We start from the raw sequence: 26,963 nt of genomic DNA on the forward strand, positions 1-26,963 counted from the left end.
TTTAACGTCCATAATGTGCCTGGCACTGTGTAGGAAACACTGATGCCCCGGGGCCCACCTCCAGAAAGTAGGATATGATTGGTCTGGGAGCCGGCCTGGGCATCAGGATTTGTAAAACTCCCCAGGTGATGTCAATGCGCAGTCTTCGTTGAGAACCACTGAGTTAGATAGAGATCCATCCCCTGAGAGCTTACTATGGAGCGGGTCAGGGTTGCAGTGAAGACAGGGGTACATGCAAGCAGAACACAAAGCAGAGGGTCACACAGGTGGTTTAGTCAGAGAGCTGCAGGAGGAGGGACAGACCCAGGACAGCGCAGCCCAGTGGTTAAGGACTTCAGACAGATGGGAGGTTGAAAGTTAGCTTAGTCTAGACCTGTGACCTTGGGCAAGTAATTAAAGCTTTTCTGAGCTTCAGTTTCTTCATCTGAAAAATAGAGCATGATAACCACCTAATCCACTGTGGTGGTGTTCAGAGAAACGCGATAATCCCCACAGAGTGCTGAGTTGAGTGCCTGACATAAAGATTAGATATTATTGTTATATTATTACTTCTCACTCAGGTCAGGAGTGTGGTCGGGGGAGCTCACAGAGGGGAGGTGGCCTATGGGGGCTGTACCAAGATGGATAGGGACGATCTTAGATGTCCAAGAAGCTGTGAGTGGAGCTCAGGAATGAGAAGTGTCCAAGTATGCTTGGGGGACACTGTGGAGTCCAATTTCCCTGGTGCATGGGGCACTGGAGGCCAGCAGATGCCCCGGACAGGTCCTGGGGCCAAGAAGGAAGAAGGACGAGGGTCTGGATCAGTAGTAACTGGGGAAGTCATCCTTTCCTTCCCTCCCTAGGCTGTAGGCTGTCCCTGCACTGGACAGGCTGGAGGCCAGCCTTGGCCCAGGTAGGGACCAGAGGGGAGACAGCTGCCTGCCACTCTGCACATGACTAGTCAAAGACCTCTTGGGGGCGACTCAGCCACCTTCCCTTGGGTTAATGCCTAATCGGCCTGGACTCGAAGACTTGGGTGGTAACCAGTCAAGTGGATAATTGTCCAGGTCAGCCTTCCCACTGGAGCTCCCCTCATGCTGCATATCCAGCCCCAGGCCTCTCAACCAGGGCTGAGGCAGCTTGTAGGAGAGAGGCCTGGGAGATTCTCCCCCCAGCTGGGGAGCTCCTCTGGGCGTCTTGGGCAACATACCACAGCAGCCTGCCTGGCACCTGGTCATCCCCGATGCTGGTGACAGATTCCCAAGCGTGCCGCCCACAGTGGCTGCAGCAGGTCCATGAATGAATAGTTCCCAAGAGCTGGGAAATAGCCAAGAGCCTCATTACTCCTTTATAAGCACCAAGACCAGAACCTTAATGCCTCCAGTTGCCCTTAGGGTCCAGCCTGGACTCTTAGAAAACCGTGTCCTAGCCATAGAACCAGGCCTCAGCTTTTGTCACATGGCAGAGAAAAGACATCTGTTCTGAGCAGCCCCAGGAGTCGTCAGCTCATTTAACAATTGAGGAAACAGAGACTTAGCAAATTTGAGTCACCTGCCTTTGGTCACGTAGCTTATAATAATGGTAATAATAAAGAAATGCAAAATTTTTGTTTATTAACCAGGTTCAAGGGTTGGGGCTCAGCTGAATATCAGATAAAGATGCCAAGAGTCAGAACTGATTGGTGGGAGAGGTAATGAGTTCCCTATAATTAGAGGTAAGCAAGCGAAGACTCATTGGTCAGGGAAGCTGCAGAGGGGCTGCGAGTCCTGGGTAGCAGGGAGGGGATTGGATAGGATGGTTGCAGAACCATTTTCAGCTGGGAGGGTGGGGCAGGAACAGCTTCATTTACCCTTCCTTCCCCAGCACCAGGTACAGTCCCTGGAAAAGTGTAGGTACAGGGCCTCACACAAACCAAGCAAAGGAATGCATTCTATAACTAAAAAGCTAATCCCTGTCTGACTTTTTTTCCCTTCCCTTAAAACACTGGTTCTCGACACAGGGAGCATATTAGAGTCATTTGGGGAGCCAGAGCAGAGAGGTACCCCATAAATTGTCTCAAAACTCAGATGTCTTGCTTCCCAGTGAGAGGCAGGTGCTGTGCTTGGCACTTTACACACAGTATCTGTCCTGTGGATCTGCACAATCTTATGAAGCCAAGATTCCTATTCCCATTTCACAGATGGGGCAGCCAGAGCTTGGAGAGGTTAAGCCACTTGTAGAGAAAGTCACAGCGAGTCACAGTGAGAAGAATGACCTTTCACGGGAGACTTTCTCTGCTAAGGGACTTCCTTTTAACCTTTATTTCATTTAATCCTCATGAGATAAGAGTTATTATTATCCTCATCTGTAAAAAAAAAAAAGAAAAAAGGAAATTGAGGCTCAGACTAGTATCTCACCCAGGGTTATTGAGCTCGGAGGCAGCAGTGCCAGGGTTTTGGAACAGACCTGGGTGGGTGGGGGTGGGGGTGGCGGTGGGGGGTGTCCTAGATCTGCAGCGTCAGGGAGGAATGTTTGGGGAGCACCGGCCCAGAGCTTAGCCACCCAGGTCCTTCCCTAGATGGCTCATGGTCTCTGTGTGTCCTCCACCAAGGACTACCTGCCTGGGGCCTCAGTTTATCCCTCTGCAAAGCCCAGGAGGGAGGTGGAGATGGGCCTAGTTTCTCAGCAACTTTCCAGCCATCATTTTCCATGACTCGATTCCCCACTGTGAGTTCTGGGCCACAAACCAGTTGGCTCCCTCCCTCCCTCCCTCCCTCTCCGTGAGACCGAGAGCTGGCAGGAGGGGATGATCCGCCTCAATTCTCCTCCTCCTCCTCCTGGGCTGGGACACACCTACTCCAACTTTCTCAGCAGCCTCCTCGGAGCGCGAGTGCACGCGGGCTTTCCTGCGCGGAGTCTCTGCGCCTCCCTCCGGAGCCTGTCAGCCCCGAGCTCGCGGAGAGGGCTCCAGCCCAGCAGCCCAGCCTGGGGCACCCTCCCCTACCTGAAGGGCATAGGTAAGGACTGCTGGAGGATGGGAGGTTGGGGGAGGGGGTGCACAGCGGATCCATTCTTGTGCCTTGTCCCAGAGCAGGTGGGGGCGGTCCAGGTTCTTGGAGGGTGGGTGACGGGATCAGGATTGGACTGGGGCAGGCATGGTGGGGGTAGGGCAGGGACACCTGGGCCCAGGGCACCTAGGTACACTGAATGCAGCCAGAGATGTAGCCAGCCCAAGCCTGGGGGCTGGAGATTGGGGCCCAGGAATGGACAAGGCCAGGAGTCTGATCTCATGGAGGAGGAAGGTCATATTTGCACGTGTGGGAAGTTGGAGTCGTGTCCTTGCAAGAATGAGAGTCTCTGCATGGGCTTTCTGGGGATGAGCCTTCAGAGGGATGTGGGGACATTTTCTTACGTACTTTTAGGGGGAGGTTCTGGGACCAGGGAACCAAGAGGTGCTGGCTTCTTGGTGTTATGTCCAGGGGGCAAAGGAGTCCTATTACAGAAAAGCCACCTGGCGTGGAGGAGAGAAGGAGGGCTTGCGGGACAGTCTGATAAGCTGGCCAGCCCTGGCTCCTGTATGGCTCTTGAGGCACCCTGATTAGAACCTCAGCTTTCCTGGTTGTAAAGTGAGGGTGCTCACCATCTCTAAGGGCTGTAAAAGGCTGTGAGTCTGAGAGGCACCCCTGAGGTGGGGTGAGTGGGAGCAGGTCTGTTCCCCTGTCTTGGGGGAAACAGGAATCCGATGCATATCTTTGGAGGCAGGTGAGCTGGAGTGGAACGCTGAACAGAGCCACCAGGCCAGAGTTCAGCCTTCCACTGGAGAGAGGGTGTGCCGTATGCCCCAATGTGGGGAGCAGCAGAGCATGCCCCGGTTTGCTGAGGGCTCAGAAAGGCTGTCTCTGGCCCCTGCCACACTCTAGCGCTGGTGGCCTCGGCTCAGGAGAGAGGAGGGAGGCAGAGAAGCAGGCTCAGGGCTCCTTTGACAGATGGGGAGCTGAGCCTGGGCAGATTAACAGAGCCCTCCACGCAGAACACGACTAGTATAATAGTTATTATTATTGTTGATACTTACTGGATGCTTCCTGTGTTCAGGGACTGGGCCTGGTCATTTGAAAATTGCGAGTTTTTGAAGCAAGGGGGGATGGAAAGAGAATTTCATGATTCACGTCTCTGTAACTCGCAGGCTGTGTAGATGGTTCCATACCTCTCTGGGCCTATTTCCCTACATATAAAATGAAGGTGGCTATGATCCGCTCTTAGCTGATTCACCCCAGTAAGCCTGTTGGATAAAGGCAAAGAGGTTGTCAATTTTGCAGGTGAGGAATCCCGGGGCAAAGTTTCCCCTGGTGTTCTCCACAGACCCCAGCTTACACCGTGGCAGGGAGGTGCTGAGTCCATGACACTGGCTAGCCCGACAGAGTGCAACAGTGACACCCCCCTCTGCCAGAAGCTCCCCAGGCCTCAGTTTTCTCATCTGTAAAATGGAAGAGGAGCTAGAGGGAGCCAAGATCTCCCTGGAAACTCCTTCTGATTCCATGATTCTTAGTGGTCTCCTTAAGGACTCAGGAGACAGACCAAGAAGGGCTCTGACATTCTCCTGCCCCTGTGTGTCAGTGGTGGCTGTCCTTTCTACAGGGAGGGGCTGCCAGCTGGTCCCCTATGAGTTGGGCCACCGTGGTCTGCTCCCTGCACTTTCTTCCTTGGGCACAAATGAACTCACCTCGGCCTAGAAGTTCTCCTTCCAGCAGCCCCGTAACAGACGATGGTGCTGGCACTGCTACTGACCAGGTGAGGCCAGGTGGGACAGAATGTGGGGCAAGGGCCAAGTCTTAAAGAGAACCAGGCAATGATGTTGGTATAATCAGGGACCTTCTGTATTCCCTGGGTGCGCCTTGCCTTTCGGGCTCCTTTGGAATTGGACAGGGCAGAGCCTCTGGGCATTTCCCATACTTCCTGGGTCCCCTACACAAGCTGAGTTGGCTCAGAATCTCAAAGCTACTATTTCTATGGCTGATGGTCTTATTTTATTTTATTTTATTTTATTTTATTTTATTTTATTTTTTTTTTTTGGCTGATGGTCTTAATGCTTACATTGATAATGGGGGTTTCTAGATAGACTTACAAAGAAAAGTGTGACTCCAAATCCTGGATATTATTTTAGTTGTGTGACCTGGGCCTCAACTTCTCTAAACCTCAGTCTTCTCATTTGAGAAATAGGGCTAACAATAGTCTTTTTCTCAGAGATCGATGTGACATTTAAATGTAGCACACAGGGTCGTATTCAGTACACTGATGGTCATCAACTAACTGGCTCCTTCTGCTTTCCCTGGGTGGAGACCACTCACAGCACCCTGAAGTCTTCCTTCATAAGAAAAATTGCAGTTGTAGTTACTAATTATTCGAGGGTCTTTTTCTGTACTATCTCTCCTACTAAGTGTGGCTCACTGCTCTGGTCCTGTGTCTAGCACAGCGCCTGGCCAATCAAAGATGCTCATTGCATATCTGCTGAGAGAACAAATGAATCTTCATTTCTAATTCATAGATGAGCACTGTCACTTACAGGGACTAAGCATTAGCCAGTCACAGATCAATAAGAGTGGGGAGCGAAGGATCCTTAGAGATAATCGAATCAGACAGATGGAGACGCTACAGCCTGGACAGAGAATGCTGAGCACTTGGCTGAGGTCACTCAGCATGTGAGTGGGGAAGGCCTTTTCACTTACCTCCACCTCTCTCTGCCGAGCCTGGCTCAGGGAAGAGTATTGCTTCCTGGTCAGGTTGGTCATTCACTTAGGAGGCCGGCCAATCATCCCCAGAACACAACCAGGCTGGTGGCTAGACTCTGAGTGGCCCTTCAGGGGACAGGGGACATAAACCTCATAAATTGGACCCCTCCCCCAACTCCCACAAACACCCCCCCCGACATGCACATGCACACTTGGGGATACACACCACTGCCAGTGAGTTGGCAGGTATCTGTAACTGTGCAACTAGAAGGGTCCTCAGGAATTCCCTGAAGTCTCTAAGAATCATTGGTCCCATTCTATGGATGGAAACATAGATTTTTTAAAAGATTTTATTTATTTATTCATGATAGACACAGAGAGAGGCAGAGACATAGGCAGAGAGAGAAGCAGGCTCTCCATGGGGAACCCGATGACTAGCCCAAGGCTAAGAGAGAAGCAGGCCCCCCATGGGGAACTCATGGGCAACTCCATGGGGAACTCATGGGCAACCCCATGGGGAACTCAGACTTGCTCCTGGGTCTCCAGGATCATGCGCTGGGCCAAAGGCAGGCACCAAACCACTGAGCCACCCAGGTGTTCCAGAACCATAGATTTTGAATTACTTGCCTCAAGTCACCAGTTTGTAATGGTGTCCTGGGTCGTTGTACAGCCAACAGGGAGCCATTGCTGAGCATGAGATTTAAACATGTAAAGGGGAGTGCTCATTGACCGGGCTGTCACCAGGTTAGACCATTTCACAAGGACCTTCTACTCTGCATAACTGCTCTGCAGGCCAGCCCAGTAGTGCCTCTTGGCTGCTGCTGGTGCCGTTTTCCGTGTGAAGATAAGAGACACTCAGAAAGGCTAAGCCACTTCCTCTCCATCCCACAGCTTCTGTCCTCTCAGCACTCAGTTCACTACACCTAATGAGTGTGTTCCATGTATCAGGTCCCCAGAGATTCACGGTTGGGGGAAGCAGACCTATAGATGGATGGATGAATACCTTGAGGTAGGCAGTAAAGTAGAGGCACACTGAGACTGTCATGGGGGCCCAGAGGAGAGATACTCAGCCCAGGCATAGAGTCAGTGAAGGAAGATTTCTTGGAGGAGCTGTCACAAAACTTCAGTTTTGAAGTCTGAATAAGGCTTAAATAAGGAATGGATAGTAGGAAAGGCACTTCAGAAAATGAAAGTAGCATGTGTCAAGGCAAGGCAGGTGTGTGCAGGAAACCATCACCTGGGTGGAGAATGGTTAGAGATGTGCACTCAAAGGTAGGGTGGGGCCAGGTCATTGAAGGTCTTATGTGACATGCTAAGGCGTATGGCTTTTTTTTTTCAATGTAATTTATATATGATTTTTTTTAATTCATGGGAAATTATAGAAATAAACAAAAGTTAGCAGAAGAGTATAAAAAATCACTCAGCTTCAACAATTGTCTTTCCTTCACTAATTCTTCCCTCATCAGATTATTTTGAAGCAAATCCCAGATATACACTTGCATCTGAAAATATCTTCATATGTCTGTATATAAAACATAGGACTTCAGAAAATCATAGTAGGAGCATGGCCTTTATTTTGTAAATATTGGAGGACCGTGTTGAGGGAGGTTAAGTTGAAGGGTGACTTGGCTACTGTGTGTGGCTGTGGGGAGGAGCAGAAATTTAAGGAAGGGAATTGGAGTACAAGGTTATTTTGTTGTCTCCCCTTGGGCAAGTGCATGCCTGATATTTCCACTGATTAGCAAACTGTCTCCGAAAATTCATCTCCTCCTGAAAGAGGCGATTGCCTTAAACATTTCCCAGTGTGGAGCTTGTGGAAGAGAGAAATCCCCCCCCCCCCCCCCCCCCCCCCCGCCTTCTCTCAGTCCTGAGTCTTTTCCCATTCCTGAGACTGGAGTGGCCCCTGCGAGGCACCTGTCCATTCCCTTGCTGGGGGCAGGGAGCCCATAGTGGAGAAGTCTCCATTTTCTAGGTCCTGTTTGGCTCCAGTGCTCAAGCGGTTGGCCTCCGTGCAAGCTGAGCAGGACTGTACATGCCAGCTGTGGGGTAATGTTAGTGTGCGTGTGCTCACGCGCCCCAGGTCAGAGCTGCTGTCTGTACCTGCAGCATCCCCTTTCCTCTGGATCCTCTCAGCAAATGCAAGACTGCACGGCACAAAATGCATCATTTTGGATGCCCAGGAGCTTAGCCTTGGGAAGCGGCGGAGCTTGATACCAGCATTGCGTCAGGGTTTGGGCACATGAGCTCTGGAGCCAGGGTGCTCCAGCTATGTCCATGGCCTTGGACACATCACTTCACCTCTCTGAGGGTGCAGGGTGTGTAATGCTTTCTGCCTCGCAGAACTGTGTGTGGATGCATATAAAGTTGTTAGCATAGTAGCCAGCACATATTAAAAGCTCACTAAACATTAGCTACTATGACAGATTTGGGGGCTCCTGAAGTCTTGGGAATTGAATCGAGAGAATCATAGCATCTTGGAAAATTCAAGTCCAAGAAATCTCCAACTCTTGGAAATATATAATTAGAAGAACCCTATTAGATCCCTAATATGTCTCTACCCTGTAAAGATTCCTTATACAGTGTCCCTGACTGTGCTTTTTTCCATCTTGCAAACATTCAAGAACATCAAGTTATAAGTTCTAATCAAATGAACACACCAGCGTCCAACCTGCGACCGGAGCAAAAGCAGATACCCCCAGCTCCCCAAGAGCCCTCCTGATGCTCCTGGCCAGTCACCCTCCCGCCCCTTCACACACACACAAACATAGTGATTACCCAGGCAGCTGGGGTGTTGTCAAATACTTTCTTGTTGGGTTGTGTACCAGATTCCTCAGCCCCATCTTGATCTACAGCCCTAAAATGTGGGATCCAGGTGTGGGGCCCGGGAATCTGTATTTTTACAAGCTCCATTGGAACTCCAAGTGAGGACCAGCTGGGTTTGGAAACCACTAAACGAGTGTTTCCGAGCTCCAATTCTGGAGAGGCCATTTTTCCAAACCACATACCATCTTACTGGCCACTGACCTGGGACAAGGCACTTGGGCTTCCTGCCTCTCAGTTTTTTTCATTTGTAAAATGGGGATAAAATGACAGTACCTACATCCTTGGGTTGTTGAAAGACTCTGACAGCCACAGGCAAGTGATTGCTAAGTGATGAAGCTACAATCAGCATGACTATTACTGAGAAGAGCCTATCTGTGATATAGCCAAAGGAATGTTGGACTTGGTAGCTGAAGACCTGTGTTTGAGTTCTGATTGGGCCATTTGCTGGCAGTATGAACTTGGCCAAATCTTCTGACCCTCCCCTCTCTGCGTCTCAACTTCCCTATCTATAAAGTGGAGATACTCTTTGGTTGCCTTTGAGGAGATCAAACTAGAAAGTGGACAAGAAAACTGCTCTGAGGATAGAAAAAAATGCTGCATGAAGTAAACCCCAGTGAATGGGGACTCAGCTGAGCCTGGGAACCCAGTGGAGAGCGGGCTTGCCTTGCCCTTGCGGTTCTGTGGGGGTGGGGAGAGGGAGCTGCTGAGTGTTCAGTGTTCCACAGTCCTGGTATGCTCTGGCACAGCTCCCGTGCTTCTTGGTTTCTGAGAACTATCTCCTTCCTGGTCCTGGGGCAGGAAGAGTCCAAGATCCCAGAAGCAATGAAATCCTATGCAATGTGCTGTAGTCAGAATGCTTTTATTATTTCAGTGTCTTCCCTTTTATTAAAGGTTCTTTGAAGTCCTTTATTAGCATTTTCAGAAAACTTTTTAATGAAGTGTAATATGCATGGAGAAATGCACAAATCATATGCTCAATGCTCATGCTCAATGAACTTTCCAGAAACTAACCAGCTCCCAGATGAAGAAACAGAATATTTCCACCATTACAGAAACCTCCTTTGTGCCCCTGCCAGTCACTAACCCCCTGCAAGGGCAACTTTGTCTTACTCTAATCCACAGATAAGTTTGCCTGTTTTTAAACTTTATATAGTCGGAAGAGTACAGTATGCACTCTTTTGCACATGGCTGCTTTTGCGTGGGATTCATCTGTACTGTTGCCTAGAACAATACTTCATTTCCCTTCTATATAGTATTCCCTTGGAGGAATATCCTCATTCTGCTCTTGATGGACATTCTGGGTGTTTCCACTGTGGGGCTACTACAATAGTGCCTCTTTGAACATTCCCTGTTAGTCCTTGGTGAGTCCACGTGCACATTTTTGCTGTGTCCCCTAAGAGCAGGACTGCTGTGTCATGAGATGTACATACGTGCATGGAACCCTTTTTATTTTCCGGTTCAGCTCCATTTACTGCAAGTAGAATATGGTTCACGGGGCTAAGCATCTATCTGGGAGATAGACAGACCTGACCACAGCAAGATAAACAATTGCCTCCGGGGTCTGAGATGCCGATGCATAGAGCGATCTGCAGATTCAGAGACTCTCAGGTGCAAGTCAGACACGGGAATCAGACCTGTCACTTTTCCTTTCCTGTCTGCTCTTCTAAATGACTCCAGAGATAACCGTGGGTCTGCCCTACCTGAGGGGCTGCGTCTGCACCCCACCCCCCTCTCCCCACAGTGGCCAGCAGACCACCTGTAGGGGACACTGTGCGCTTCAGCGCACTGCAGCCCTGCTAAATCAGACTGCTTGAGATGAGGCTGTGATTTTTAACGCACTGACTTTCGGGAAGCACTTCTATGAGCCTGCGGTCTTCTCCTCCCTTCCCCACCCCTCTCCACCAGAGCCTAGGAGAGGGTCACGGATGGGATATCCATTTTGAAAGGAGACATGAGAGGATCCTAAAGGAAGAGATGCCCTTGTTTAGCAGATCCCAAACACCGGTCCCACCAAAATCACCCTGGGAACTTGTTAAACATCTATTCCTGAGCCCCACCCCTAATGATTTTGTTTAGCAGAGATCTGGGGTGGGGCTGGCAATGAGTGTTTTTAACCCCCACCCGCACCCTCTTAGGGGATTCCCAATGGTGGGAACTACTGGTTCAATTCAAGGGCCAGCCCTGTCTGGTGATAACGCACTGGGCCCAGTGGCTCCACTCTGTGTGTGCCACGGTGGAGTGGAGCTCAGAGCTACTGTGGGAAACAGGAAATCAGTATGGACTGAGCTCAGGGGGCTTGAGTGTATGGAACTCCAGGGCTTGGCCTGGAGCCAACCAGCAGAGGCTGCTTGGCATCTCATTAATATGCACCTTGAGGCTCACAATCACCCCTAACCCTTTCGTGCCACCAGCCCTCCACAGGTTCAGCCAGTTTCGTGGCGCTGACAGGGGCTTCAGAAAGGATCTGCCTGTGGCACCCCACTGCTGGAGTGCCGCTTCCTGCCTGCCCAGGCTTGCCTGCCACCTGCTTTGTCCTGGGCAGTTGTGCGCAGAGGGGTCTGGCCTCGGCCGGACAGGCAGCATGGCGAGGCGAGGCCAGGCCAGGCCAGGCCAGGCCAAGGGGAATGGGCTGAGAGGGAAGGCTGGACACAGAGCCTTTGCTGACAATCTGCGTTTGCTGGGCAAACGATCCCTCTCCTCTTGAGTGCTATTTCCAACCCCTTCTCTAGGGAAGGGGGAGGCAGGGGATCCCATCACACACCGGTGATCCGAATTTTAATCCTGCTGTGGCCAAATGCTGGCCGTGTGCATTGTTAGTTGGGTAACCTCTCTGAGTCTCATTTATCTGGTCTACAAAATGAGGATAATTACAGAGTTGCTGTGAGCGAGTTTAAAGCTACAATGCATGCCAAGTGCTTACTACAGGGCCTCACCACATAGTAAATGTTCAATAAATGTCAGCGGCGACAGTGTCTGTATCTCTGTACACATTTCACATTCCCTAAACATCACCATCCTGGGGGTATCATTGGACAACAGCTCAGTGGAGGGCCAGCTCCATGAAGGCAGGAGAGCGAGAGCAGGGACCAGGCCCCGTTTCCAGATGGACAAGGGAGGTCCCATAAAATGAGGGGGTTCTGCTCAGCCCCCACTGGGCCCCCCGCTTGGCCCTCTGATGGGTTACCGAGGACCCTTGACACCAAAGGAGTGGGGCCCACCTTCAACACCGTGTCTGCAAGTGAGGGCTCCTGTGTGGGGCAATGTGAGGATGGTTTTAGGCACTTCGTTTTAACTGAGCCTCACGACAGCCTGATGATTATCTTCTCTGATTTATGTATGAAGAGACTGAAACTCAGGTTCAGTAGTTTACACTACATCATACGGCCAGCAATGGTCATAAACCTAGGCGGCACTCCGAACAGCTGCCTTAGGCCCAAGCCTGAGCAGGTGGCCATCATGTTCTGTGGCCCTACCAGTGGCCTCCCCACCTCCCAGGGTGCTTGAGTTAGAAGTAGACCTGACTAGGAGCGGCCTTGGGTGGCTGATGGTGGCATGCACGAGGAACAATGAGAAGCTTCCATCCCAGCAGCGTCTCAGAGCCAGCTAGGAGGAACGGGGTCCACTTTATTGGTGGCTCCAGGGCCCGCTAGATCCTGGGAAGGCAGCTTGTCATGTCCTGGATAGAGACGGGAGCTACGCCGAATGGACTCATTATACAGATCACAGAGGATGGGGCGTGGAGAGGCCACCCCGGCATGCCAGCGTCGGAATGAAAAAGATCAGGAAATTCATGTTGTTGGGGTGCACCCACGACATTCTCTACCTTCTGTTTTCACTGGCACCTCACATCCGCCCGACTCCCTCCCTCAGCCTCTGAATGACATTACATTGATTAGCTCTCTGCACCAACTACAGGGGAAAGGGTGACAGGAAAAGAAAATATGGAATAGAAATTCTTTTTTTTTTTGACAGAGAGAGAGAGAGAGAGAGTGTGTGTATGTGTGTATGTGTGTGTGCGTGTGTGCATGAGTGGGGGGAGGTACAGAGGCAGAGAGAGAGAGAGAGAATCTTAAGCAGGCTCCGCACCCAGCCCAGTGCCTGAAGTAAGGCTTGATCTCATGATCCTGAGATCATGACCTGAGTCGAAACCAACAAGTTGGATGCTTAACCAACTGAGCCAGTGGCACCCTGGAATACATAATTATTCTTATTATTTTGATGTCATTCAACCTGCCTGCTTGAGCTTTGCTACAGATCATTGCAAGGAAAGAAGGGATGTCACGAAGACCCATGGTGCATTCACGCACGCACGTGTGTGTGTGTGTGTGTGTGTGTGTGTGTGTAGAAGGGTACTTTGGCAAGGAGCTCCTGGGACATAGGCAGGGATCAGTACACATACATGGTTCCCTTTTTTCCCCATGTACTTTCTTTTTAACACCTAGTATAACTGTAGTAACATTACTGTATTTTTACAATAGTAATGACTAATAATAGTAATAACATTAGCTATTTCCTGTGTACCTGGCACTGTGCTAAATATTTTCCATGCAGAAGCTCATTAAATCCTCCATGAGGTAAGAACTGATATCTCCATGTCACAAATGGAGAAACTGAGCCGGGGAGAGACAAGCAGAGGCAGGATGAAGGCCAGGTCTGACCTTGAGGCCTAGCTCCTACCCCCTGCAGTCTCCTCCTGGCTGGTGACCTTAAGGATGGCTTTGTGGGTTCCAAGGAGCCTCCAGGTGGGGAGAAAAGCCAGGCTGGGGGCAGCTGCTTGGTCAGTGCAAAGAGCCCAGGACAGGGAGACTAGGTTCTGGTTCTAGTTGCGCCACCACTGTCGTACATGATTTAATATGATGCCTTCCCTTGTCTGGGCATAGTCTTCCCATCTTTCTAAACAGATTAGACTTCTAGTAGTCTTCCAACTGTGCCCTCATGAGGCCTGGGAATGTCACAGAGACGCCTCAGAAGGTGGAGGTGGCAACAAATGGGAGTTAAGGCTCTGTACCCCCAACTTGCATCTACCACAGCACCAGCTCTGTTTAATTCACCTATGATAATGATTATAGTTTAAAAATCACAACAGTAAAAATCACACCAGTTAGCATTTATTTCGTGATGGCTGAGTGCTGTGCACCATGTTAAGCATTTAATATGAACCATCGAATCAAACCTTCTGAACAACTGTCTGAGGTGAGTTTACTTACTATCTCCCTCTTAAAGATGAGGAAAAACAGAGGCACAGAACTCAAGTTTGTTATTCAAGGTCACCCAGTGTGGAAGTTGGTGTCTACATGTCTGAAAACTCACCCTTTTGCAAAGGATTCCACTGGATTCAGAGTGACAAGAGGCACAGACAGGAAGCACCCCACTAGACAAGGCTATGTAGCAGGGACATTCCGGCCTCTGCAATTTGTGCTACTCACTGAAAGATGCTCTAGGAAACAAACCGAGGGTGCTGGAAGGGAGGTGGGGGTGGGGTGGGGTAATTTGGTGATAGGTTTTAAGGAGGGCATATAATGTGATGTGCGCTGGTTGTTATATACAAGTGATAAATTATTGAACACTACATCTGAAACTTAGTATATACTATATGTTGGCAGACTGAATTTAAATTTAAAAAAAGAAGCTTTTCATTCCTCTGGGGGAGTCTATCCCCCATGACTTCAGAATACAAACTTCCTCCCTCCCAGAGAGCCACCCCAAACCCAGACCTTCAGGACAGCTCTTCTCCCCTCTCCTTATCCCTCCTCCTGTACAGGGACCTCCTGTCGCCTTTTCAGTCAGGAGGAGAAAATTGAGATTTCCCATGGGCCTTCGTACAAGGTTGAGTTCACACTTGTGTCCCAATCTGTCCCAGGGCACAAATGTAGAACCTGGAGGAGATGCTCTGTTGCTCTGCTTGTCTCTCAAGCTTCTAATTGATAAATATTGTTCTCTGTCCTGTTGAGCTGGAGCTGGTTTTCATCTTACAAACCACTCTGGCCCAGGAACCCCACAGGAAATGGGGTGGGACCCCTTCCCTCCTGTTTCTTCCTCCAAGCCTGCAGATCTTGGGGTGCCTCTGGTTTAGGGAGTTTTCAACTCCAACCGCAAAGTGCATGGATCCACGTAGGCAATCCCAAGAGGAAGAGACCTCTTGCTCCCTCTGGGCCTCACTAAGTGTCAAGGTCTGCAAGCCTGGAATGCCCACAGCCAAACTGTCCTCACAATGTAGATAGAGATGTGGGTGTGAATGGGTGTCTCTTCCATTCGAAAATTGACCTTGGTGATAAACAGTAGCTGAAAGAGCCTCAGTGTCTGGGAAGCGCCCTCAAGACTTTGGAGAGTGCTTGCTCCCTCTGGTCTATCTGCATGACCTCCTTGTTCCTGTTGTGGAGCCTCTGCACTGCCTGTTTTTTTCTGCCTGGAACTTTCTCAAGAAGTCTTTGTGGCCCTCTCCCTGCTCAAATGTCACCCTGTCATGTAAGGCTCCCCTGACCACGCTGATTTACCATCTTTTTTTCCTGCTAATTAGAATAGACTTACCACGAGAGTAAGAACCTCATCTGTCTTGTTTCCTGTTCTAGAATGCCCTCAGTGCTCAGGAAATAAGTGCTGAATGAATAAATGAATGAATGACTTTGGCAGAGGAGGCCCAATAACAAAACATTTTCTCATCCTTCCCCACTTTGTCCCTTTTTGTCCCCAAAATTCAGGTGCCTGGAAGCCCTCTGTTTCCTTCAAATATTCATCTCACCAGGGTCATATTAATACTTTCAAGGTTCCTAGGCATTATTGGCCCTTTATCCATGAAGAAATATTAGAAGTTATATTTTATGGTGATATCGATATAAAGATATATATTTTTTTAAAAGATTTTATTTATTTATTCATAGAGATACAGAGAGAGCGAGGCAGAGACACAGGCAGGGGGAGAAGCAGGCTCCATGCAGGGAGCCCGACATGGGACTCGATCCAGGGTCTCCAGGATCATGCCCTGGGCTGCAGGCGGCGCTAAACCGCTGCACCACCGCTGGGCTGCCCAAGATATATTTTTATATATGAAAACATTTTCTTCAACCTAAAAGACTGTTTTCTTTCTTCTGAATTTAATAGAAATTAAAATATTTTCATGGGTCTCTAGAAGTATGATGGGCCATGGTGTGCCCACCATGTCTACCAGATAGGTGGATCTTGCATCCTCCTTTGAATCCCAAGCATCCTTGGTTCTTGGTTCCCATGCCATGCTCTCTAGAGCTGAGCTGGCCAATTCAGTAGCTAGTAATCACATGAGGCTATTTAAATTTAAATTAAATAAAATTACAAACTCAGTTCCTCTGTTGTACCAGCCACATTTTGAGTGCTTGACAGCCACACGTGGCTAGTGGCTCCCCTACAGGACATCTCAGATATATAGAACATTCCCATTATGGTAGAAAGTTCTTTTGGAAAACCTTGTTCTAAATAACTGGCTCCAGCTACACCAGCCCTCTCTTCTTGGCATATGGATTCCAATTCTTGGCTGGCACTTGAATCCACCACCTATTAGATGGATGAATCTGGGCAGAGCCTTCAAATTATCCAAGCCTCAGTTTCTCATTTACAAAATGAGGATCATAATAAGTGTCATAATAATGGTGATGTTGATACAATAATTAACTTGGACTGAATGCATTCTAGTGCTTGGCTATTTGTCATGCATTGACTCATTCAGTCTTCTCAACAACTCTGTGAGATGGTACTTATACCATATCCCTTTTACTGGGACTAGAGAGGTGACATAACGGCCCAAGGGCACACAGCTGGTGAATGGCAGAGCTGGGACTTGAAACTAGGTCTATCTGACTCCAGAGCCCACTTCCCTGACTATTATTAATTCTACTCAGTGCTGCACTTCTCCCTCAAAACCAGGTGAGATAATGCATGCAGATTTTTTAACTTACAGATTATATACAGATATGACACTATACTTTTTGTCATCAGTAATAAAGAAGGGGCCCCCCCAGGCCCAGCTCCTTTTCACCCATGTCCTAGGTGAGGACTTCCTTTGTTAGTCATCTCTGCCTTCTAATTTCAGGTGTGGGCAGGCCTGGCCTTTGACAGCTCCCCTGAGAGCCTCTCAGTCGGCTGGCAGTTCGGGCTGCCATTTACCAAGCCATGTAATAAGGTGTTCCTCTGCGTCTTTTCCTCCCTGCACATTCACCTACCATATTATCTGTCTCCCCTGCAGCCCTGGGAAGTAGGTAGGAGTAGCTATTATTATCTGCAGTTTACAGACAGATAAAGTGAGGCTCGGAAGAGGTTCTGTGGCCTTCCCAACGTCACACGACCCATCAAGGGCTCAAGCCACTGGCTCCTTTCCCGCTTGTGTCCAGTTCTTTGACTTGTTTTGTTACAGCAGAACCTGGCAGGGGCTGCCTACATACTAACAAATGACTCAGGGTTCATCCAAGTTTCTGAAAAGTAAATCAAGCCTCTCTCCCCACAGGGAATTCCAGTTGGCTTAATCCAGTAGAGCTGCTGTTCAAGCCTAGTCCACACCAGAGTGGGAGTCTTGAATGGAAAGATCTCCCTTTTAATCTGATATCAGATTACTCTTCTCAGCATGTACTTCTTTTCCAGTCCTGCGTCTTCTCAAAAATCTTCAGGGGCTCCCTACTACTAGGAGAAAAAACAACTTCATAGCTAAAGACTTTGGGACTAGCAGGCACCTGGAATGTCAATATTCTTTCACTGATGATTTTAATTCTGGTTCAAAGGCACAATCCCTCCTGCCCTTCCCCACCTTTAAGCTCTTGTCACAAAGAGAATATATTTAGGATTTTTTCTTGAGAGGCATGAGAGCCAGCCCCAACACTGATGCCAGAGGCAGACACCATGGAGGGGAGGGGAGTGGGATCAGAAAATACTTACCAAGGGCACTCAAATCCACAGTTAAGTGGATTGGACATTCTCCTATCCAGAAAAATGAATCCAGCGACTTTTTCTTTCATGAAAGTATCTCCAAACTTTAAACAATATCTTATCTCATTGCATTTTCCTACAGCCTAGGAAATCCAGAGCATTTGGGTTTGGGAAGTCTGGCTGTGTGTTTTCAGTTCAGCCACCATCTTTCTGGGTGGCCTTGGGTATGCTGTGCAAATCTCACGTCCCTTATCTGAGAGGTGGGAGTAAAAGGGCAGATGTGCTTCCTCGGAGTATTATGTAGGCTACTACGTAATATCTGGACATGCCTACAGAAAGGGAAGGTGTTGTGCCATGGGGGAGAATGTCATCACTGGTCTGTACCTGGGTACTTCTGGAAGTGACAGGCAGGAATTTCATTGTGAGAAACAAAGCCTGACAGTTTGAAGAAATCTGGTAAAAGCTTCTTTGGTGGGAGTTTGATTTGGCTTTGAATTAATCTGAGTACATCTGGTTCCCCATGGAAGGGACAGCATTAGTCAGAACTAAAGTCATTGCACGTGGACCATTACAGATATAGATCATAGTACATTAGAATCATAGCGCATCCAATTGTGTGTCTTAGGACTTTTTTTATAACAGGACACAGGACATTAGAAGAGCAGAGCCCCAGCCTGTCAGATCTGCAGGGGTTCCTAGAGGCCATCTACCCAGTTTTTAAAATCTGTGCTTCCCAGTGGGGTGAGGGACAAGCCTGTGGGCAAGGCCCTTGCCTTGTACCCCTGCTCCTAATAGTGCAGCTCTGCTTTTCTCTATTTATAATTTCATTAGGAAAAAAAAAAGAGATCCTGCCCTTGAAAGCAATAGAGGGGTTTGAAATCATGAACCCATTCCAGTCCCTTCACCCAACATATCGCACGTCATTTACAGAGGAAGAAAGAGGTTCACAAGGCTTTTGTGGCTGATTTGACCAAGGCCACACAGGGAACAAATGACTTTAGATCCAGGTCTCCCAAGGGCCAGATTAGCTTGCTGCAAGGACCCCTTGAGCAAGCATCAATGAGCATGCAAGCCTGATCCACAGCTAGAGGAAATCCATTCGCTGCTTTTGAGGACTCTTTCAGGGTCTAGTAGAGATCATAGGCCTGCAGAGGCCAAAGAATCATACCTGTACGAGTTGGAAGGGACTTTACAGCTTTATTCGTCTCCCCCAAGGGCAAATATCCCTCTAGAGTACCATATCCTTCTCAGGTTGCCACCAGCCTCTGCTTGGACTCCCCAGAGATGGGGAGCTCTGTATTCTGAGGTGACTCATTCCAGAATTGCACTTGAGGTCACTAACCACAAGAATGAGGAAAGATCTCAGAGCACTGCTCCTCCCATTTGTGCTTAGACTTTTTATCAGTGACTTGGATAAAGACATGGGTGCCACAACCACCAAGTTTCTGAACGTTAGAATCGAGATTCTGAGAAGCCAGAGTGGTGAGCTGAAACACTGGCTAAAGTGCATCATGGTCTCATTAAAGCCCTGTAGCATTTAGTTGGAGAAAATCAGCCTGTGAAGAACAGATTGGGGGTGATGTGATAATACATCTGAGAGTTTTCATTCCCTACAAACTCAGCAGTCAAGAGTGTGAGCTGGCTGCTAAAAGTAATAGTAGTTGATAATATTTGTTGAAAACTGTGTCACATACTATATTCAGCATTTATGCATATTAACTAATTTTGTTCTCAAAATGGTATTATGAAGTAGAGAAATGAAAATCAGAGAAGGTAAGCCACTTGCCCAAGGTCACATAGCCAGACACTTAGTGTTGTGAACCACTTTCGGCTGTTTTCCCCATCAATGAGAGGGTCTGGGTGTTCCAAGGAGGCAGATTTGATTCAGACATATAGCCTAGAAGCGTCTATTCATGAACCCTCACCCTGCACTTGCTCACGCCTGTGCACACACAAGCCCCATAGCTACAAACTTATGCGCTCATATCACACTCATTCTGTCCAGCAGGCACACACAATTAAAGTACCCATACAACTTTTCAAAAATAGACACCTAAGTATGTATGCGTGCCCTCCTGCAAATGTGCACATTCACCCACATGCAGATTTTCTTCTAAGTCTGGGGAGCCAAGAACGGGAGGCCCCACCCCAGACAAGCGCCTGCTCGCAGCTTACCAGAACAGCCTGTGGCTGGGCCAGCAAGCTTAGACTCGACCAGAGACCAGCGGCTTCCTGCTCTGCTGGGGCACAGCCTGGACCTTCTCCAGAGGACTCAGTGGACCCCACCCTCACTCTGACCTCAGGCTTTGATTCTTTTTTGGCTTTAAAAACTAATGATAACTAATATTTATTGAGTGCTTTTCTATTGGCCAAGAGCTGTGCTAAGTACATGAATGGGCATGATCTTATTTAGTCTGTATAAAATCCCAGGAAAACAGGACTCTTCATAGCCCCATCTTACAGATGAGAAAACAGAGGTCTGAGGAGGTTAGCTTACCCAAGGTGATATAGTGAGCAAGTGGTGACTTTGGACTTAAACCCAAGTGGTCGGATTTACAAGTAATTGTGGCTTCTCCTTCTGGCAGTAGGGTCGGGAGGAAAGAACCTGGCTCTGGTTCTTACCCTGAGACTTTGGGCAAGTCCCTTTCTTTTGGGGGGACTTCATTTTCCAGCTTCAGAAAGGAAGGGATAATCACTAAAGGTTCTTTCAGTTTTCATTCTCTCATTGCTTTTCCTAAGTCCAAATCCTTCCATTTTTTAACTGTTGAATAGGTTATGTGCCAAGCACTGGGAATTTATGTATGAATAAGATACACAAAGCTCCTATCTTCATGGAGCCCAGTGTCTAGCGTAGAAGACAGTCACTAAACAAATTAGAAAGAACATAACTGAGTGGGGCTAAAAGTCATGACAAAAATGGGGCGGTATGATAGAGAAGGGTGCTAGGAAGGAGGCTACATCAAATTGGGGGTTAGGATATGACATTTGAGCTGAGCCAGGAAGAGGGATAACAAGGAGTTAGTGTTGTGAAAATCTTAAGGGAAACAGCAAGTGCAAAGGCCCTGAGGCAGGCTCTAGTTTGGCATGTTTGTGGAGGAGAAAGGAGGCCCATGTGGCTGCAGCTTGGTGAACAATGGGGAGAGTGCTGGGAGGTAACATTGGAGAAGCAGGCAGGGCCCACATGGAATGGGGTCTTGTAGGCCTTGGTAAGGGGTTTAGATTTTAATCTGAATGCTATGAAAGCCACTGGAAAATTTTAAGAAGTAATTTGAATTGGTTTATGATTTCACAAGATGTTTCAAAATAGTGGTCCTAGGTGCTGTGGGCTGGGAGGACAGCCCAGGGAGCCCACCATGCCTCTGCACCTTGCAAACCTGTTCACTTGCCCAGGCATAGTGCCAGGAAACAAATGTCCAGACACAGGCTGGTCTGTGGGTCCTACAGCTTGAAAACAACTCTGGTCACCAAACCCTCATTCAAAGGTGCATCCTCTTTGCATCTTATCCCCTTCTAGGGAGATCCTGCCCCTGGTCCCTTCCCTAAGCTCATCTCTACAAGATGCCTGTGCAGCTGCTGAGTGCTGTGTCTTGTTGGGGCCTGCCCTACACGGGTGCTGACCTGGTGAACAGGAAGCTTTCCGCAAAGCAGGGCAGGCTGAGCAGGGAGGCTGCATGAATGCTAGGCTCCCTGGGCTGCCTAGTGAGAAGACTTGGGACTGGGGTAAGAACTCGTTTTTCCTTGGGACTTCAACTTCCAAAGCAATGCCATCCTGTAGGGCTGGGGTCCACATGACTCAGGGGTCCACTCCCTCTTACAGGAGACTGTGTCAGGGATGGGTGAGTGGAATGGGGTGAACATGGCTTCTGCCTGAGGCCTGCTTCACTGTGGGCCGCAGCGGTAAGCAAGGAGTAAGAGTAGAGGAGTAGGAAGGATGGGGAGTAGATACCCCAAGTGTAAAATCTGCCTCTATCCCTGCTCCCTCTTCTCTAAGGTGCTGGACCTGGGGTGCCACCAATAGGATTTCAAGAGAAGGATAGTGGGGAGGCTAGAAGGATGGGGCATATTCAAATTCTTTTCTGTCACAGGCTTGCAGATCCCAAGATAGGCAGGCTTTTCCATTCCTGCCTCCATCCTGCCTCCCATGTTGGGATGCTCCCTACCAGGTCTTAAAGAAGCTGCATTTAGCTCCCTCAGGACTCTGGAAAGCAAGCCTCTCTTTTTCCCTCTTGCCCCAGGAGTTTAACTCTTTTTCGCCTTTGAAGAGCAAGGCAACTGGAAAAACAAGTCTTGCCTGTTTCATCCAGGAATGCTCCGCACATCTGGCTGGCAGCCATGAAGCTCCTTGGAGTCAAGACTCTCACGGGCAGGCCAGGCACTAGCCTGGTGTATGCAGCCTCACATTCTGCTTCTGGAAGGCTTAGTTTGGCAGCCAAACTCTGCCCTCCCTTACTCCCCTTCTACCTTCTCCCTGATGAGTCTGGCTGGACTTTTAACCCAGGTTGGAGTTCAGGGATGAGCCATGTGGGAAATGACCCAGGAAGGAATGGGAGCCGCAGCAGGTCTTAGGGGGTGAAGCACTCATTTGTAGTTAGTTCAACAATTCCCAGAGACTAGTTATTTCCTGGCCACCCACTATGTGGAATGGGGCAAGACTCATCACCCCTCTGGGGCTCTATTTCTCCATCTATGCTTGAGGAGCGGGGTCAGAACTCCATGTCTCAAAGGTCCATTGTAGCTCTGACATTCCAGGAGATTCGAAGTTACAGGATGAGTCAGAATTAGGCCCTATCCAAAGGGGCTTGCAGTGGGATGAGTGCAGATAAGCCTGGGAGAGGGGAAGCAGCCCTGGCCTATGATGCAAGGAGCCCCAGGTCTAATTCTTGCTTTGATGCTATCTAGCTGTAGGGCCCTCGATGGGTCCCTTCCCTTTATGAAACTGAGTTTCCTATTAGTAATAATAGCCAAGATCGAGTTAAAACTTCTTTTTTTAAAATAATAAATTTATTTTTTATTGGTGTTCTTAGGGTTAGGGTTGAGTTAAAACTTCTATGTCCCAGGTACCCTGCTGCATTATTTACCTTTGTTATTTCACTTCATTTTCACAACCATCAAGGAAGTAGATAATATCTTTATCCCCATTCCATAGAAGAGGAAGTTGAGGCTTACACAGGTTAAATAATCTGCCCAGAGAATCACCCAACTAGTAGGTGCTGGAGCCACAGCTGATGGCCAAGTAGTCTGATGCCAGGCCTATGGTCTTGGTCGCTTGGCTTTTCTGTAGTCCCTGCATGTGCAGACACAGCTCCATTTGGCTGGACCTCAGCCTTCATGGAGCAGTCTTAGAGGAAGTACTTAGAGCCAGGTTGTTAAGCTTGGGACCTGGGTGAAACTACTTCAACACCATGGGGGAACCGTGATGATTTTTTAGGAAAAGGAGTCAAGTGGTCAGGGTTGTGTTGTATGTGCCAGGTACCCCTGAGAAAGCATTTAAACTAGTCTGTCTCGTCTTCAAATACAGGGTTTCTCAGCCTCAACACTATTGACATTTGGGGCTGGGTCATTTTTTGTTGTTGGGGAGCTGTCCTGTGCGATGCAGGATGTTTAGCAGTACCCCAGCCTCTCTCCAGTCACTAGATGCCAGTAGTACCCCTCCCCCCAAACCAGGATAGCTGAAAATATCTTCAGACTTTGGCAAGGGTCCCCAAAGGGGCAAAATCACCCCAGTTAAGAACCACAACAATAGGAGCTATTTCTTTCCTAACTTACACCCTTCCTTTTTTTTTTTTTTCCCGCCTAGGGCTTCGGGAGCTTATCCATCATGGTTATTGCCTTCCTGGGCTTTGTCATTTTCTTGCTCCATTGTACAACCTGTGAGAAGCCCCAAGAAGGGATTGAAGGGATCGTCTCCTCCTCCACCTGGCGCTTCACACACTCTCTCTATAATGCAACCATCTATGAAAACTCTGCCCCCAAGACTTACGTGGAGAGCTCCGTGAAAATGGGCATTTACTTGGCTGAGCCGCAGTGGGCAGTGAGATACCGGATTATCTCTGGGGACGTGGCCAATGTGTTTAAAACAGAGGAATATGTGGTGGGTAACTTCTGCTTTCTGAGAATAAGGACAAAGAGCAGCAACACGGCCCTTCTGAATAGGGAGGTACGAGACAGCTACACCCTCATCATCCAAGCCACGGAGAAGACCTTGGAGTTAGAAACTTTGACCCGTGTGGTGGTCCACATCCTGGACCAGAATGACCTGAAACCCCTCTTCTCCCCACCTTCATACCGAGTCACCATCTCTGAGGACATGCCTCTCAAGAGCCCTATCTGCAAGGTGACTGCCACAGATGCTGATCTGGGCCCGAATGCCAAGTTCTATTATGCCTTTAACATGAGGTCGGAGATGTTTGCCATGCATCCCACTAGTGGCGTGGTCACCTTGGCTGGGAAGCTCAATGTCACCTGGCGAGGGAGGTATGAGCTCCAGGTGCTGGCTGTGGACCGCATGAGGAAAATCTCAGAGGGCAACGGCTTTGGTAATCTGGCTGCACTTGTCATCCATGTAGAACCTGCCCTCAGGAAGCCACCAGCCATCACCTCGGTGGTGGTGGCTTCACCAGACAGCAGTGAGGGCACCACATATGCCACCGTGATGGTGGATGCAAACAGCTCAGGGGCTGAAGTAGACTCACTGGAAGTTGTTGGTGGAGACCCTGGAAAGTACTTCAAAGCCATCAAGTCTTATGCCCGCAGCAGTGAGTTCAGTTTAGTGTCCGTCAAAGACATCAACTGGCTGGAGCACCTTCATGGGTTCAACCTCAGCCTGCAGGCCAGGCGTGGGAGTAGGCCTTCTTCTTATTCCCAGATCAGGGGCTTTCACCTACCTGCTGCCAAACTGGCTTCCCTCAAATTTGAGAAAGCTGTTTACAGAGTGCAGCTTAGTGAGTTTTCCCCTCCTGGGAGCCGTGTGGTGATGGTGAGAGTAAACCGAGCCTTCCCCAACCTGCAGTATGTCCTAAAGCCATCCTCAGAGAGTGCGGGGTTTAGACTTAATGCTCGCACTGGGCTTATCACCACCACGAAGCTCATGGACTTCCATGACCGAGCCCACTACCAGCTACACATCAGAACCTCACCGGGCCTGGCTTCCACCACCGTGGTTATTGATATTGTGGACTGTAACAACCATGCCCCCATCTTTAACAGGTCCTCCTATGATGGTACCTTTGATGAGAACATCCCTCCAGGCACCAGCATTTTGACAGTTACTGCCACAGACCAGGATCATGGAGAGAATGGATATGTCACTTATTCCATCACTCGTCCAAAAGCTGTGCCCTTTTCAATCGACCCTTACCTGGGGATCATCTCCACCTCCAAACCCATGGATTATGAGCTCATGAGAAGAATTTATACCTTCCGGGTACGGGCGTCAGATTGGGGGTCCCCATTTCGCCAGGAAAAAGAAGTGTCTATATCTCTTAGGCTCAAGAACTTGAATGACAACAAGCCTATGTTTGAGCAAGTCAACTGCACTGGGTCTATCCGTGAAGACTGGCCAGTAGGAAAATCCGTAATGACGGTGTCAGCTATAGATGTGGATGAGCTTCAGAACCTAAAATATGAGTTTGTGTCAGGCAATGAACTAGAGTATTTTGATTTAAATCATTTCTCTGGAGTGATATCCCTCAAACGCTCTTTTATGAATCATACTGCTGGTCAACCCATCACCTATTCCCTGAAAATTACAGCCTCAGATGGGAAACACTATGCCTCACCCACAACTTTGAATATTACTGTAGTAAAAGACCCTCGTTTTGAGGTTCCTATAACATGTGATAAAACAGGAGTATTGACACATTTCACAAAGACCATTCTCCATTCTGTTGGGTTTCAGAACCAGGACTCCAATGATGAGGACTTCATTTCCTTAAGTGCATATCAAATCAATCATCATACTCCCCAGTTTGAGGACCATTTCCCACAGTCCATTGATATCCTTGAGCGTGTTCCTGTCAATACCTCCCTGGCCCACCTGGCAGCCACTGACCCTGATACTGGCTTTAATGGCAAACTGGTCTATGTAATTGCAGATGGCAATGACGAGGGCTGCTTTGACATTGAGCTGGAGACAGGGATGCTTACTGTGGCTGCCCCTTTGGACTATGAAGTCACCAGTTTCTACATCCTCAATGTAACAGTGTATGACCTGGGAACTCCCCAGAAGTCCTCCTGGAAGCTGCTGACGGTGAATGTGAAAGACTGGAATGATAATGCACCAAGATTTCCTCCTGGGGGGTACCAGATAACCATCTCAGAGGACACAGAAGTTGGAACCACAATTGCAGAGTTGAAAGCAAAAGATGCTGATTCAGATGACAATGGGAGGGTCCGCTACACTCTGTTAAGCCCCACAGAGAAGTTCTCCCTCCATCCCCTCACTGGGGAACTGGTTGTCACAGGACACCTGGACCGGGAATCAGAACCACAATATATACTCAAGGTGGAAGCCAGGGATCAGCCCAGGAAGGGCCACCAGCTCTTCACTGTCACTGACCTTATAATCATATTGGAAGATGCCAATGACAACTCTCCTCAATGCATCACAGAACTTAGCAGCCTGAAAGTCCCAGAGGATCTGCCCCCAGGAACTATTCTAACATTTCTGGATGCCTCTGATCCTGACATTGGGCCTGCGGGAGAAGTGCGTTTTGTCCTATTGGATGATGCCCATGGGACCTTCCACGTGGACTTGATGACCGGCGCACTCAGTCTAGAGAGAGAGCTGGATTTTGAGAGGCGGGCTGGATACAATCTGAGCCTGTGGGCTAGTGACAGTGGGAGGCCTCTGGCCCGCAGGACCCTCTGCCACGTGGAAGTGATAGTCCTGGATGTGAATGAGAATCTCCACCCTCCCCGCTTTGCTTCCTTTGTGCACCAGGGCCAAGTGCAGGAAAACAGCCCCTCAGGCACCCAGGTGATGGTGGTGGCTGCCCACGATGATGACAGTGGCTTGGATGGAGAGCTCCAATACTTCCTAAGGGCTGGCACCAGCCTTGCAGCCTTTAGCATCAACCAGGACACAGGTACGGCAAGTGGGATGGATGGGAATGCTAGGTGCTGGGAGAGGATGGGCCTCAGCAGATGAGGGGCCATCCTGAAAGAAGGCAGGTTTCAGGCTAAAAAGAAAGGCAATAGATAGGGACTCTCTATCTTGTCCCTTTTATTTTACTTTAAATTTATCTTTATCATATTGAAGATGTGTGTGTCTGTGTGTCTGTGTCCCATTTAAGTCAAATCACCCATCTCATTGGCATCTGTGTATATATTTATGTACACACATATATTACATATTATATATTACTATTATATATAACATATTACATGTATATGCTTATAGAAGTAATGCATCATCATTATAATTTTTAATATATTTGAAAAATGAATGTATTTTTTTGTGTCCTACCTCCCCAGATCTAATCTTTATTAACAATTTGGTCTATAATTTTGTAAACTTTTCTTCTTTGAATCTTATATATTATGACTGTTTATTCTATTGTGTGAGAAAAT

General features: G+C 48.6%; 1 protein-coding gene across 1 annotated transcript in view; it reads left to right on the forward strand.

Moving 5' to 3' along the window:
* The first annotated feature begins 2,740 nt into the window (after positions 1-2,740).
* Positions 2,741-26,963, forward strand: part of FAT2 (FAT atypical cadherin 2) — an 80,463-nt gene continuing 56,240 nt past the window's right edge. The window contains exons 1-2 of the mRNA XM_072756844.1: positions 2,741-2,975; positions 23,191-26,479. Of these exons, the coding sequence (XP_072612945.1) occupies positions 23,212-26,479 (3,268 nt within the window). The 5' untranslated portion in view covers positions 2,741-2,975; positions 23,191-23,211. The remainder of the gene's footprint in view (positions 2,976-23,190; positions 26,480-26,963) is intronic.

This window comes from Vulpes vulpes, chromosome 4 (genome assembly GCF_048418805.1).
Source record: "Vulpes vulpes isolate BD-2025 chromosome 4, VulVul3, whole genome shotgun sequence".
In the NCBI taxonomy this organism is placed as follows: Eukaryota; Metazoa; Chordata; class Mammalia; order Carnivora; family Canidae; genus Vulpes; species Vulpes vulpes.